Source organism: Somniosus microcephalus, chromosome 24 (genome assembly GCF_052327205.1).
Source record: "Somniosus microcephalus isolate GS21.2 chromosome 24, FLI_Smic_1.0, whole genome shotgun sequence".
Lineage (NCBI taxonomy): Eukaryota > Metazoa > Chordata > Chondrichthyes > Squaliformes > Somniosidae > Somniosus > Somniosus microcephalus.
Window position 1 is genome coordinate 46,427,756 of NC_141010.1, and position 13,982 is coordinate 46,441,737.

At 41.7% G+C, this 13,982-nt stretch overlaps 1 protein-coding gene across 1 annotated transcript in view; it reads right to left on the reverse strand.

The window, feature by feature from the left end:
- LOC147101467 (proto-oncogene Wnt-3) overlaps nt 1-13,982 on the reverse strand; it is a 73,405-nt gene that overhangs the window by 47,305 nt on the left and 12,118 nt on the right. Inside the window, exon 2 of the mRNA XM_085966606.1 lies at nt 2,445-2,686. Within this exon, the coding sequence (XP_085822732.1) occupies nt 2,445-2,686 (242 nt within the window). The remainder of the gene's footprint in view (nt 1-2,444; nt 2,687-13,982) is intronic.

Below are 13,982 nucleotides of genomic sequence, written 5' to 3' on the forward strand. Positions count from 1 at the left end.
TGGAGGAGATTACAGAGGTAGAGGGGGGCAAGGTCATGAAGGGATTTGAACACAAGGTTGAGAATTTGAAATTGGAGACATTGGAGAACAAGGCTTAATCCCTAAACAATGCTACAATCCAGACAAATCTTAACCCTAACAACAGTGCTACAATAATGTTATCCTAACCAAGACTATCATTATTTCAGTGAGCGAGTGGTCAATCTATGGAACAGGCTCCCTAGGGAGATGGTGGAAACAGATAGTGCTAATTCATTCAAATGCAAATTAGATAGATTTCTTTCAGAAAGTAACATTTTGGATACAGTATGTGAGTAATCTGTGACATGTCGTGTGGTGAGTGTAGCGTGCTTAGGAGGAACAGATGACTTTGGACCTATGGTTCCCAAAGCTCTCCAACACTGGGGTTTTCCTCATCTCATGTCTGGGTCTGTTGTAGACTAATTGATAGAGATTGATTGCTATGATTAGTCAACAATTCCATTATCATTGTTTAAAGTGACTACCGGGATGGTAGAAGGCAAACTAGATGGAGCTCAGTCTAGTGATTCCTATGTTAATACCCTAAATCATGCCGATAATTTTGGCCAACCCCTCAGAAGGGAGCTTTTCCCATCCTAATGAGAATCCAGCCAGTAAAAAAAAATCAATACCTACTTGGAATGAACATAAGGTGCCGTCACACAGATTCAAAGGAACATAAAATGATTTGAGAAACTAGATTCACGTTTCAGTCAGGATTCAATTGTGCTGCGGTTTGAAAGCAACAGGATGGGGAGCTGCACACTCCGACCACCTGTTACTATAGAAGAGACTCGGGCGCCAGCTCTGATCTGCTCTCACTGCCATATCACCCCACACAATTCCAGGCTTCAGCGAGTGCCCCGAAGAGAGTCGCAATCACGAAAATATTGGCCCAGAATTTGCAGGAGCAGGGCATCTCATGCCGTGCCCTGTTAGTTAGACTTTTTCCCTCACCTTTCAGTTTGAAATATTTTGCTGGATATGCGAGCTGATAACGGCACGACGAGGGCAACAGGGAATCTGGGACCTTAGTGAACTGAGGGACCAACAGTCTATCTCCAATTAACCAATGAGATTTAAAGATTAAAAAGGAGATAGATGAACGATGGAGAAGGAAATAGGGCGAATTAGTGTTAAATAAGGTACAGAAAGAGAAATAAAGAGAAGACTGGAATAAAAAGAAAGACTGGATTAAGAAAGAAAGAAAAAAGAGAGAAAGGAAAAGTAAGCAATTTTTTAAAATTTAAATTATTAATTTTAAAAACATCTAGAAACAATTTACTACCTGTAGGAGTGAGACTCCACAGTTTCAATTGTTCCCTTTTTGGGCCTCCGTGGTTGAGTGGCATTGCAGGAAAATAAATCTCATCATTAAAAGAGTCCTTACATGGCTAAATACCTGCCCTAACTTTCCGTGGTGAGTTTAATTCATTTTAACAGCACAAATGCAGCAATTTCTTGACATGCACGGGGAGATTGAGGGCGAGCTCCCATTTTCGCGAGACTAATGGCGGAGCGGCGCAAATCGTCCAGCAATTTGTGGTGATTCGCAACACACAACGTATCTCTTCCCCGCCACAAATTGCTGGGTTTTTTACACGCTAATAATGGCGTGCGTACTAAACTCACCGTTATTCCACAGCAAATTCTGGGCCATCAATGGAAGAGCTCAGACAGCGGAAGGTTTTGAAATGGGAAATGAGGGGATATTTGCATCAGATTGTTCTGCAATAAGCTCACAATCCCTATCATTTACACTAACATTTATTTTACTAGCTATGCCTTTAACAGATTTCCAATTTACCGCCAATTTCCCATTTCAATGTATCCGCACATAACAATATTGGGACTGGCTCTCAGGTAAATTAATAAAAGTGTTTTAAACACAGTGAACATTGAATTCTCTATAAGAAAGTGATGGTGAGGATCAGCTTTGAAGTGGATGTAGATTTACTCTGGTCATAGATGGGTCACTCCAACAAACCAGCAGATAACAGCATTCAATCACCTCCCTCAGTTCAGCATCATTCACTAGTTTACTCTGAGTACGATTCTCCATTTCTGTAAATAATACTATGATTATATAGGCTAACCGCTCCCATAAATCTTACTATTTAAAAAAATATATTTGAATGGTTTATTCAGACTGTGAAATTTGCCCTACGGGTTAAGATTGCAGTCAAGTACCAATCATACTCACTAAACAAGGGTTCACTAAATTGATTGGTTGATTATATTTGGAGTACAATATTCTATTCATTCAGGAACTGCCCAGAAAATGCATTTGGTTGACTATCTGTATTCATTTCTCTATTTCATTCTCTGATTCCTTCCTCCCTTGCCCAGTCTCCCCTGACTGGAAGGTGCAGTTCTGCATTGCCATGTCTGATCTTTGCCCGGGGTGTGCTGTACTGAAATACCTTTGTCTAGCACAGGCCCGAAGATAGCCAGGTTGTCATTGATTGTGGTACAGTTCCATCTCCTGCCCCTGAACTGATGCTGACACTCCTGGATTCCGATCTTGACTCCCTCGGCCACACTGGGCATGATCTCGATGTAGTTCCTGCAGAAGCGGAGTTGCTTCGGGACAAGGCCGGGGATGCTGCCGCACAGGATGGGCTGAGAGCCGAGGGATGAGTACTGGTGTCCCAAGGCCAGAGACCTGTACAAGACAAGAGCTGGTTAAAACAGTCCGTTTCACTTTAGGAATTGTCAATTTAAAAAACATATTTATTCAGAAATAAAGACAAAATCTTGTACCTACATTCTTACGTCACACCTATAACAGATCTAGCCCGAACATTGCATTTATTGAAAAGAGAAGGCTGAGGGGTGACCAAATAGAGGTCTTTAAAATTATGAAAGGATTTGATAGAATGGATGCAGAGAGAATGTTTCCACTTGTGGGGAAGAGCAAAACTAGAGGCCATCAATATAAGATAGTCACCAAGAAATCCAATAGGGAATTCAGAAGAAACTTCTTTACCCAGAGAGTGGTGAGAATGTGGAACTCGCTACCACAGGGAGTGGTTGAAGTGAATAGTATAGATACATTTAAGGGGAGGTTAGATAAGCATATGAGGGAGAAGGGAATAGAGGGTAATGCTGATAGATTTAAATGAGGAAAGACGGGAGGAGGCTCGAGAGGAGCATAAACACCGGCATGGACTGGCTGGGCTGAATGGCCTGTTTCTGTGCCGTATATCCGATGTAATCCTGTGTTATTGGTTCTCAGCACAGGCACGATGGGCCGAATGGCCTCCTTCTGTGCTGTATGATTCGATGAATATTACGGGTCCTGATGATTTACAGCTAAAGTGTCCCTCCGTGCTGATGCAGTAAGCAATCTCTGATCGTGTCACCAGCGAATGGCTGGTTAACTCTAATTACATTTTAACTCGATGTCAAGAATCTGCAGACTAAGTGAATCCCAAACGCGCTATTTTGCCAATAAATAGTTGACTGATGTCGAATATTTCTGGCCAGGAAATGTTCTTTTTCCAATACAATTACTATCCCGTTTAATTACTTTTCTACGGGATTCAGTGTTTGGCAGGCCTGCCATTTGTTTTCCCATTCGTAAATACATTCATATTTGTCTTGCGACCTGGTTTTATTGGCGAGAGAGTCCTATCTCGTTCACGTTGTATGGAACGATGATACACACACACACACCGACAATCAAGTTACAAGACATTGCAGACAAACCCGAGGAATGTGTAGTTATAATCAAAAAGGCACAGACTGCAAGGTTATACAGCGACCAGCAAGTCCCAGCGAGCCAGTGTCCGCGGCTGGTCGCTGTGAATTCGGGCTAAACCCCTAGAAGTGAAACTTTTGGGAATTTCAATGGGTGCAATAAACATTCAGGGCACCTGAAATGATTCCGGAATTCAGGCTAAAAATGATAAACTTTCAAAAGGGAGCTCCGTTTTTTTTAAAAAGAATTTCTGTTTAGCAATCAGCGTCGGTCTTGTAGAACAGGGAAGCGAAAGAAAAATTGGCATTTCGACAGGAACTGGCAGGAGAATCTGTTCAATTGAATAGAACCGGGTAAAACAGACCGAGGGGCTGTTTATCGTTGGGTTAAGTACCGAGCGAGCGTCTGTGCTACAATTCTTCAACATCCTAGACTTTAGAACTCATATAAATGTATCTAATAATTGTACAATGTTTTCAAAACATCACCAAGTAAACATTTCACCCTCCCGAGTTCCCAGTAAATGCCCCTCTCCAAATGCAAACGCATGTTATTCTCATTCCCTACAATTTGAAAAAACAAAAACAAATTAAAAATGTCAAACGTCGTTATATTCCAGTAAACCTCCCCGGGAAAAAATACCTGGTCACATTCCCTGTCCACTTTTTCTCAGGCAAGAAGAAAGGCGAGATTTACATAATCTAAATATTGATCGAAATAAATAAACCTCGCTACGGGTGCTCGAAGGTTGTAGTGTGACTGTCGGAACAATATTGTTAGTTGCTGATTGTTCCTTTGCATAATGCGATGCCAATGAACGCCTCGGGTCACAGTTCTGGCTTGGTTTAGCCAGTGTCTTCAGATTTAAATTGTATTATTTAATATAAAGCTCGTTTGGGCAGTAACACAATTGGTGGAATGGAGCAACGGTAAAGAGGCCGTGGGTGTGGCACTGACTTAATAAATGCCCCCATCCCAAACACTTTCACCGTCTCCCTTTTTGACACCTGCTGTAGGAGCTGAATTCACGCCACAAAGATGCATTACCATCATTCGGTTACAGAGGAAAATTCACAAGTTCAGACCAGAACTGGTTAAATAATTGGCATCGAACTTGTTTTTGATGTGGGGGAGAGAGTCAGTGACAGGAAGATTCCTTTACCATAGCTCACTCCGTGGAATAGAGTAAAGCGTCCACTTTGTAATTCGTGATTGTTAACCAAATATTTAATATAAAATTAATTAATCCTAATTACAAATTAATATAGTGATCAAAACAGATTTAAATATGTAAAGGTAGCTGACTGTCTGCTCTAACCAGAACATTTAAAACACCCATGTGGTGAATAGATACAATCGACAGCGACACAGCCAAACACATACACATTCTGACATGTACAACATTATACATACACAAGCATGTATACACGTAAATACGACCACAGTCATACATAATACAGGGTTTAAATGGATTATCGATATTTAAAATACGAGAGTTCAGAATCTTGTACCGACAGGAGCTGCACTGATGGGCTGTAAAAAACATAGCAAAATATTCACTGTTGTGCGTGCACACATCAATATTATCAAAACATGCATACATACTCACACACACATACATAAATATAACGGACACATACATACATAAATATAACGGACACATACATACATAAATATAACGGACACATACATACATTCCCACATATACATTTAATCATACCCCATGCACAAATATGATCGATACATACACATACTAATATGTATTTTATGCAGTATTTTTTAAAAACACAGCTAATATAAGTGAGAGCGTAAAAATGACAAACCACGGATTATACACCCATTGGAGCTTTTGTTTTTTCTATGTATTTTAGAAAATGTATTAAGCTGGGCAATGGAAAGCGAATATTTCCTCTTCTAAATGTTAATTCATTTTTCAAACGAATTTTGACGCTAACAGAAACCCCCTACTTTTTGCTATTGACAGTTAGAAAATGCAAATATTTCAATTACTGACACCTGTGAGACAGTAAGAGAGAGAAAAAGTAAGAGAGACAGAGTACCTTTTCTCATCCTGATTGGTTTAAAAAATACAATTGATTTGAACTTGAAAAGCAAACAAAGCATTGTGATGAAAACGGAGAGCAGGTTTTGGATGGGGGGGGGGCAGATTGAGAGTGTGGGTGCAGTGGTCTCTGGCCCCTCACCACCTGTCCTTGGGCAGAGTGAGTGGCAGTGTGGGGGAGTGGAAGGGTGAGGTGAGTTGACAGCAGAGGGAATGGAGTGGAAGTTTCAGGGATTTAGTGGGTAGATCAACGGGCAAGAGGCAGGGGTAGCAATGGGCATGAATTGGGGTAGTGATGGGGTAGTAGTAAGGGAATGGGAATAGTCAGAATGCAAAGGGATAGGACACACACAGGGTGGGTAAGCACAACTCAGGGGAGGGAAAGCCTGGGAAGACAACTGCTGAGATCATTTCCCCTCTAATGTTCACCAGACATTGTAGGCTGCAGCAATCAGCATCTCCTTTCCCAGCATATCACTTCACACCATCCACTACCTCCCATCTGAAAGGAAGAAGAAGAAAGATAGAGAAGAAGAAGACAGACAGAGAAACAAAGAATTAAGAGAGAGAAAAAGAAGAGTTGCAGAACAGAAGAGAAAGAGCGAGAGAGAGACATAAACAGAAGAGGGGAGACATAGGGAGAAACAGCAACACATAGGCAACAGGGAAAGGTAACAGAGACCATATTCTTTGACTTACCATGTGTAGTGCCATGGGAGATTCACTAGTGGATATAATAGATATATAGCTATACACACATAGATAGATTTAACACACATACATTTCCTTACATGTAGATATAATAGATACATGCATACCCACACAAATAGTTAATATAGTACATGCATACCCACACGCACATAGATATAATGATACACACATACCTACACACATACATATAAAAGATAGATACATAGCCACACACATCTCTAACTGACTAATCTTAGATCTGTATGCACTTCCTGTCTACAAACCCTTACTTTCTGATGTTACATTTTTTAGGTCACACTTTTGGGTCCATCATAAACTCCTATGTCCACATTTAAAATAGAAAAGTCTAATTTCAACTGGCTGTTCTCACTGTGAACTTAGATGTCTGGTCACTTGGAAACACTGTATTACCATTTCCCTCTAAATCATTCAAAATGCTTTCAGAAAATGTATCATTTACCATTTTGTTTACAGTCACTAAGAATTCAATTGTCCAAATGAAGGTTTTAAACAGAATTTAAAAAAACAAAGTTATTCCTTTTACAACAACATGACAGACAGACAGAGACAGGCAGAGACAGAGATAGAAAGAAAGACACACTAATAACGAGCAGATAGCATGTCTTTCCTCATCTTATTTTGATTTATTTAATACAAAGCAGGTGAGTTGAATTTTGAAAGTAAACAAAGCCTTTATTTGAGGAAAGTAGATGGGAGGGGAGGAGGGAGACAGATTTATGATGAGTATGAGCAGACATCTGGCCTCTGTCACCTGCTCTCAGCACGAGCAAGTAAGAGTGAGGTGGAATGGACAGAAGGTTAAGAGTGAGGTGACTGACAGAAGAGCAAGGGGTGGTGAGGATACAGTGGGTAGTTCAAAACAGAAGATGTGGGATAGTGATGGGTTAGGGTTAGGTGAGTAGGGTAACAATAGCAGTGAGAGTGTAGTAAGTAGAGGGACTAGTGAGAAGGTGACAAAGTAGAGGACATGATTTGGATTGAGGGATGGTGGAAACTAAAGTAGGGGGGAAAGGCTGGAAAGGGAACCGCTGAGAGCCATGTTTTATCCCGAACTCCTACTGGAAAATGCAGCCTGGAGCTGTCGATGGCTCTTTCTCTGTCACTCAGCACCTCCCACACATAAGGAAAAAAGTAAAAGACAGGAGAGACATACAAAAGGGCAGAGAGAGAGAAATAAAATGAAAAGTGAGCGCAGAAAAGTTAAAGCGAGAGGCAGTAGCAGAAGAGGCGAGGCAGAGCGAGATGGAGAGACCATATTCGCTGACTTACCATGTGTAACATCATGTGAGATCCATGTTTATACATTATATCAACTAGTGGATCTCACATGGTGTTACACATATATACACACATAACACACAAACGTATAAATATGGTACATACACACATATAGACATAATAGATACATACCCACACTCTGACAAACATATGAACATACGAAAAATGACAGGCAGGAAAAGACCGGCTGGTCCATCAAGCCTGCCCCACATTCATGATTGCTGGAGTATTGTGACTAGACACTTTCATGCTCAAACCCCCCAACAACTCCCCCATCCATGTAATCTCCTGGAAGGGGAGAAAACCCAGAGAAAAACCCAGGGCCAATAAGAGAAAAATAATCTGGAAAATTCCTCTCCGACCCCTTCAGCCATTCAAACCTCAGTCCAAGAGATCACATGGATCATGTGCCATGTGTTCATTACCTGTTCATCCATAAGCAACAATAGATACATAAATTCTCACACACATAGATATAACAGATACATACCCACACACATACCGATATAATAGATACAAATATTCATACCTACACATACCATTATATATATACCCAAAACATATAAATATTTGGAAAAAACTCAGCAGGCCAAGGGTTTGACCCGAAACATTAACTCTATTTTCTCTCCACGGATGTTGCCTGGCCTGCTGAGTTTTTCCAGCATTTTCTGTTGTTATTTCGGATTTCCAGCATCTGCAGTATTTTGCTATCGTACATACATATAAATATTTGACTGGCTAAACCAGTATAAATACTATTTCAGCTCTGAACTCTATTACGAGCCCCTGTAATAGTCATTAAATGTTGGCTACACTGAAGAACAGCCCAGGCCGGAGGCCAGAGAGGTTTATAAAACAGTTGGAGGCTTTTGTTGGACCAACACCGGCTCAGGTTTATTATTAGACAATGAAGGGCTCTGATTGGCTGGCCTTCAGTCGTTAAGACATTGGATTTAAGAACAAATTCCAAACTATTATAAAGGGAAAATAAAACATCGGGGAATTAAAGATAGGATTCCACAGACAAAGTGAACACTTTGAACTGCCAACAGAAAGAAAATCTAACACAAATATTACTTAAAAGTGAATGTACAACAGGCACCTTAACCCATCCTCGGGGTAAAATGACTCCAGTGCTTGTTATTACCAGACTCTTTGAAATAGTGTGGGAAATAGAGCTCTCGCTAATATAATTATATAGAGGAGAGCATAAAATATGGTGCAGTGTGACACAGGGTGATTGGACTAATCGAATGGCTGGGCTCTGGCACACAGAGAGCGGTGTCAGCGTGACGTCTTTCCTGGGTGTATGTTTCAGGAATGAATAGTTGATCAGCGCCTTCCGCTTGGGATTTGTTTGGTTTGTAGATGTATGTGAACAGTGTTCCACCAGTGGTCCCATTGACAGCGAAAGTGGCTGACTTTAATGATTTAAAAAAAAATAGACAATAGGTGTGGGACCTTTCCCATGAGGTCACACATTGTTTTTTATAACCTCAGTGACGTCTCAAACCAAAAGTTTGAAGTGATCAGAAGTTACAACGCGGCCAAGTTGATATTTGTCAGCGAGTGTTTAGTTCGGAGTTAGGGCAATGGTATAAACAATGGTTTACTAATGCTGTCATGTTGATGGGGCGCTCACTTTCTCCCCTTGAGTCTTAGCGTAACAATTCTGCAGTGGACAGTCCATTTCCAAAGGGAATAATGCTGGCAGTGTGCTGAGGGACGAGCTCCACGCCAGGCAGTGAGCTTTCTGGTCGCAAAGAGTATGGGCTTTGGGAGCGAGAGGGAGTAAATGATCACATCAAAACATGACTCAGGCCATCACTGTAAGAGCGACAGCTTGTTAGGAGATAATTACTTCAGCAGATACTAACACCGAGCTTTACAACAAATACACTTATTTAAAGACTGCTTTTAAAATTCTGGATCTCCTCCAGCCCCACAACCCTTCGAGATCTCTGCGCTCCTCCAATTCTGGCCTCTTGAGCTTCCCTGATTTTAATCACCCCGCCATTGGTGACCGTGCCTTCAGCTGCCAAGACTCAATACTCTGGAATTCCCTCCCTAAACCTCTCGGCCTCTTTTTCCTCCTTTAAGGCGCTCCTTAAATCCTACCTCTTTGTCACCTGCCCTAATATCTCCTTCTGCGGCTCGGTGTCAAATTTTGTTTCAAAACCCTCCTGTGAAGCGCATTGGGACGTTTTACTGCGTTAAAGGCGCTATAGAAATACAAGTTGCTGTTTTTAAAAAAAGCCGTGTGTAGTAGTTTAATACTTTTAAAGGTTTATAGAGGTTGTATGCTATTGAGGGAGATCAAAATATCAAGGGTCCAGTGAATTGCCCCTAGGTGCGAACCGTGTCTCAGTGGTGCCAATCTCACCTGTGAAGTAGACAGTTGTGGGTTTAAGACAATCTCCAATAACTTAGGCTGATATTTCAGTAGGTGCTATCTTTCGGATTCAAAGTTAAACCGAGGCCAGGTCTGCCCATGCAATTGAATGTAGAAGATCCCACGGCACTGTTGCACCAAGAGCAGGGAGTTCTCCCCGTGTCCTGGCCAAAGTTTATTCCTCAAACGACACCGCCAAAAAAACAGATGATCTGGCCATTTGCTGCTGTTTGCGGGACCTTGTCAGCCACCTTTCCCTACATTACAACAGTGACTACACTTCAAACAAGTACTTCATTGGCCGCCGAGCACTTTGGGACGTCCTGAGGTCGTGAAAGGCGCGTTGGAAATTTAAATTCTTTAAAAATATATATACTATCAAAAGTGTTAGAGTGGACAGAGGCCGATTTATCTTCTCATTTCAAACATGCGGAAGAGCCGGTGTAGGCTGAGGAGGTGGCCTCTGATTGTCGACATGGCGACACATTACCTGGAGCACCTGTCAGTCAATGCGGATGAAGAGCACTTTGTTCCGTCACAAGAGCGGAGTACATGGTACTCAATCCAGACAAGAAGCTATGTAAGTGATTGATAAACTGTGTACACATACTAAATTATAATCGTGTCAAACACAAAGAAACAACCGGTATTAGTGCAAAAGTAATAAGCACGTGGTTCCAGAGAGGAGACTGAAAGCTGGTTTTCAAAGGACATCACAGCGTGGGTCGCCCAGCACTGCCTGCTGGACAGATCGAGACTTACAGTTATTTAGGGTTGGATCGCTTTTGACTTTCTAACCTTACTGGGCCGCAGCAATGTAGAAATACCAATTATATTCCCACGGTAATCACCGTACTACGATTATTCAATCTTAAATATTGCATTTTAAGCTTTGACTAGCAGATGGGATGCTACATCTGGCAGTCACTGCACCTGAATTAGTCAGTGTCCTGGGCACGTTACCAGATCCCACTCCCTCTCCCTTTCCCCACATTAGTTTTCTCTGTCTCATTCCTTCCCCCAATCAGCACGCCTTGATTTACCATCTCTTGTTCTTAACGGTGGCCCTTGACCCTTCACCTTGGTTTTGAAGTTTTAAAATCCGATCAATTGTCTATAACTTTTATATCGCCGGTGACTATTCCGGCAGGCACCTTACCAGAAATGTTAGCTTAGGGGCCATAAACAGCATTGTATTAGAGTAGAGTCTGCACAAGCATTGGGAGAATTTGATCCAAATTACTCATCTAGGACCCCTGTACTTCCCTGAAGTTCTGAACACGATTCTAAGTGATTACTTTCCAGGAGTGAGGCGGTATTATTATCGGTATTATTTTTATTGACCATAATATATTCTTATAATTTATGTATTTCAGTCGCATTATTAAATCTGAGCCCTCTTCAGCAGCTCAGCACTCTGGTCTATATCCCGACTCACGTGGCAAGCTACAATGCCCTGTATGAGTGACCTTTAGCACTCAAGATGCTGAAACAATATATATTTCACCTTGCTATTTCAATTCGATGATTTTGGACTACAGTTTGCAAACATTTTACATATAACTCGAGATATTCCAGCAGAGGGACGGACGGATCGCTTTAGTCAAAGCATCTCTGGTAATGATTTTATTTTTCTAATCCGTCTAGGAATCCGTTCAGACATCCTACATGTTCTGTGGGGTTTGACTCGACTCCTTTGAGTACACTCTCTAATGCCATTAACAGTCAAGTATAAATCACGCTGTTCTCCCTCCGGCTCTGTATCAGGCGCTAGGTTCACTTTTCTCATTTTCCCCCTTGTAATATGACAACATGCTTCAAGTCTTTGCTTGATACAACATTGCTGGGCTTCACAGCCTGTCGTTTGCAACTGAGTAGATTTTCTGGGATATTATTATATATATATAGAGAGAGATGCATATATATAGAGAGATATACATACACACACATACATACACGTGTATGTATAGGTGTGTGGGTGTGTCTGCACCTCTATTATATATAAATGTGTGTGCATGCATCTCTATATATGTGTGGGTATGTTTGTGTGTGTTTATAAAGGGGGGAGGGAGGACTAATCACGATTGCTCACTCAAAGAGCCAGCACAGGTTTCCTTCTGTGATGTAAGTTTCTGTGAATCTCTTCTATGAAACTATGTGTGCGTGTTCCTCTTTCTATATATGTGTGTGTGTGTATCAGATAGACAGATAAAGAGGTGGTTAAGCACAGATACGTGAATGCATCGACGCACCAAGAGATAAATAAATAGATACACGAATGCATAAACACACAGAGATAAGTAAATAGTTACATTGGCAGACAGATAAACAGATAATAGATATATGAATACTTAGATACACAGAGAGATACTCAGACGGGGGGGGGGGGGACGAAGGGTCTGGTTGGAGCAACTCTCAGTTGTAATATTGTGTGTGGCTGAGGTAGCGCTAAGATGAATGGATAGTTCTGTTTTAGTAAAAAGCTGATATTTCTTCTAGCCAAACGGCTTCCAGTCCCACTAGTCCCCGAGTCGCCGAGCAGAAGGCGAAACAGATCGGGAGCTGGGTTTTTTTTTCGTGTGACAACAGGTATATATCTATCTCTGCAATTACTTTACCTGCTTGCCTCAAAGGGCCCACGTGATGGAAATGCCAGCGGTACGCATGATATCTTGTTCTAATGAACATTATGTTATAACCACTGCAATTAACAAGAATCACATCCCTGGCTTGCATTCCTCCCAGCACCTCCTACACACACAAAAAGAAACCGCCGAGTTCACAAAATCCACATTAATGATGTGGGGGAAAATAGCAGAACTGCAGCAACCCGCCTAAACGAGCCTTTGGATGACAGCCTCGATATCTCGCTGAGATGATTTACATTACACTGAACAATGTTTTACAGCTTTTAACCGCAAATATCTGGCACGTTTGCTATGTTGACGGAGCTCTGTCGCCTCTGGGCATCTCTTTCTCTCTCTCTCTCTCTCTCTCTTTCGCTGCTTGTGCAAGTGAGGACGTTTCCAGCCAAAACTCCCCTCTCCGTCCCAGTATCAATCAGTGACCAGCGCTACAGTCTCCTTCCTGGGAGTCCACTGCCCCGCAGCCAGTAATGCATTCGACAATCGCCAAAATCGAATTCCATTCCATTCCATCGTGAACATGTTGGAATTGAACAGCCAGTTCTCCAGAAGGCTTGAGTGTGGACTTTTTTGTTTAGCGTTTCTGAGTGCGTGTGTAAGAGAGATAAATGCTGGCCAGGAAAGCAGGGTAACTCCCCTGAGTTGAGTTAGTCATTTCCCTGAGAGAGTAAAGGGGAGCTTGTAGAATGAGAAAGATATAAAGGTGCTCTAAAACAAGTAGGAAAGTACGTGGAAGTAATTAATAGAACTGATCTAAACATTGCATTGAATTTTTTTTATATGGGACTGTTGTCGGTGGATTTAAATGCACTGTGTAACTGTGATAAGTGGCATTTGTTTTGTTAAAGTGTGTCGCTGCAATTGCTATCAATCTCTATTTGATTACAATTCACTCTATTTGACTGGAGTTAATGATTCAACCCCGTAGCAATGCTGAGTCGATCTCAGGGCTTATATATAATAGCACAGTGAATTAGCAGGGGAGAAGTAGGCGTGGGGGTGGGGTGGGAGAGACGCCATTCATTTCGGAGGGGCTAATAAACCAACCAGTATTATTTATAACCCAGGATTTTTATATCACCACGCGGTCCTCTGGCAGGGAAATGACTAACTCAACTCAGGGGAATCCTCCTCCTGCCTTCCTGGCCA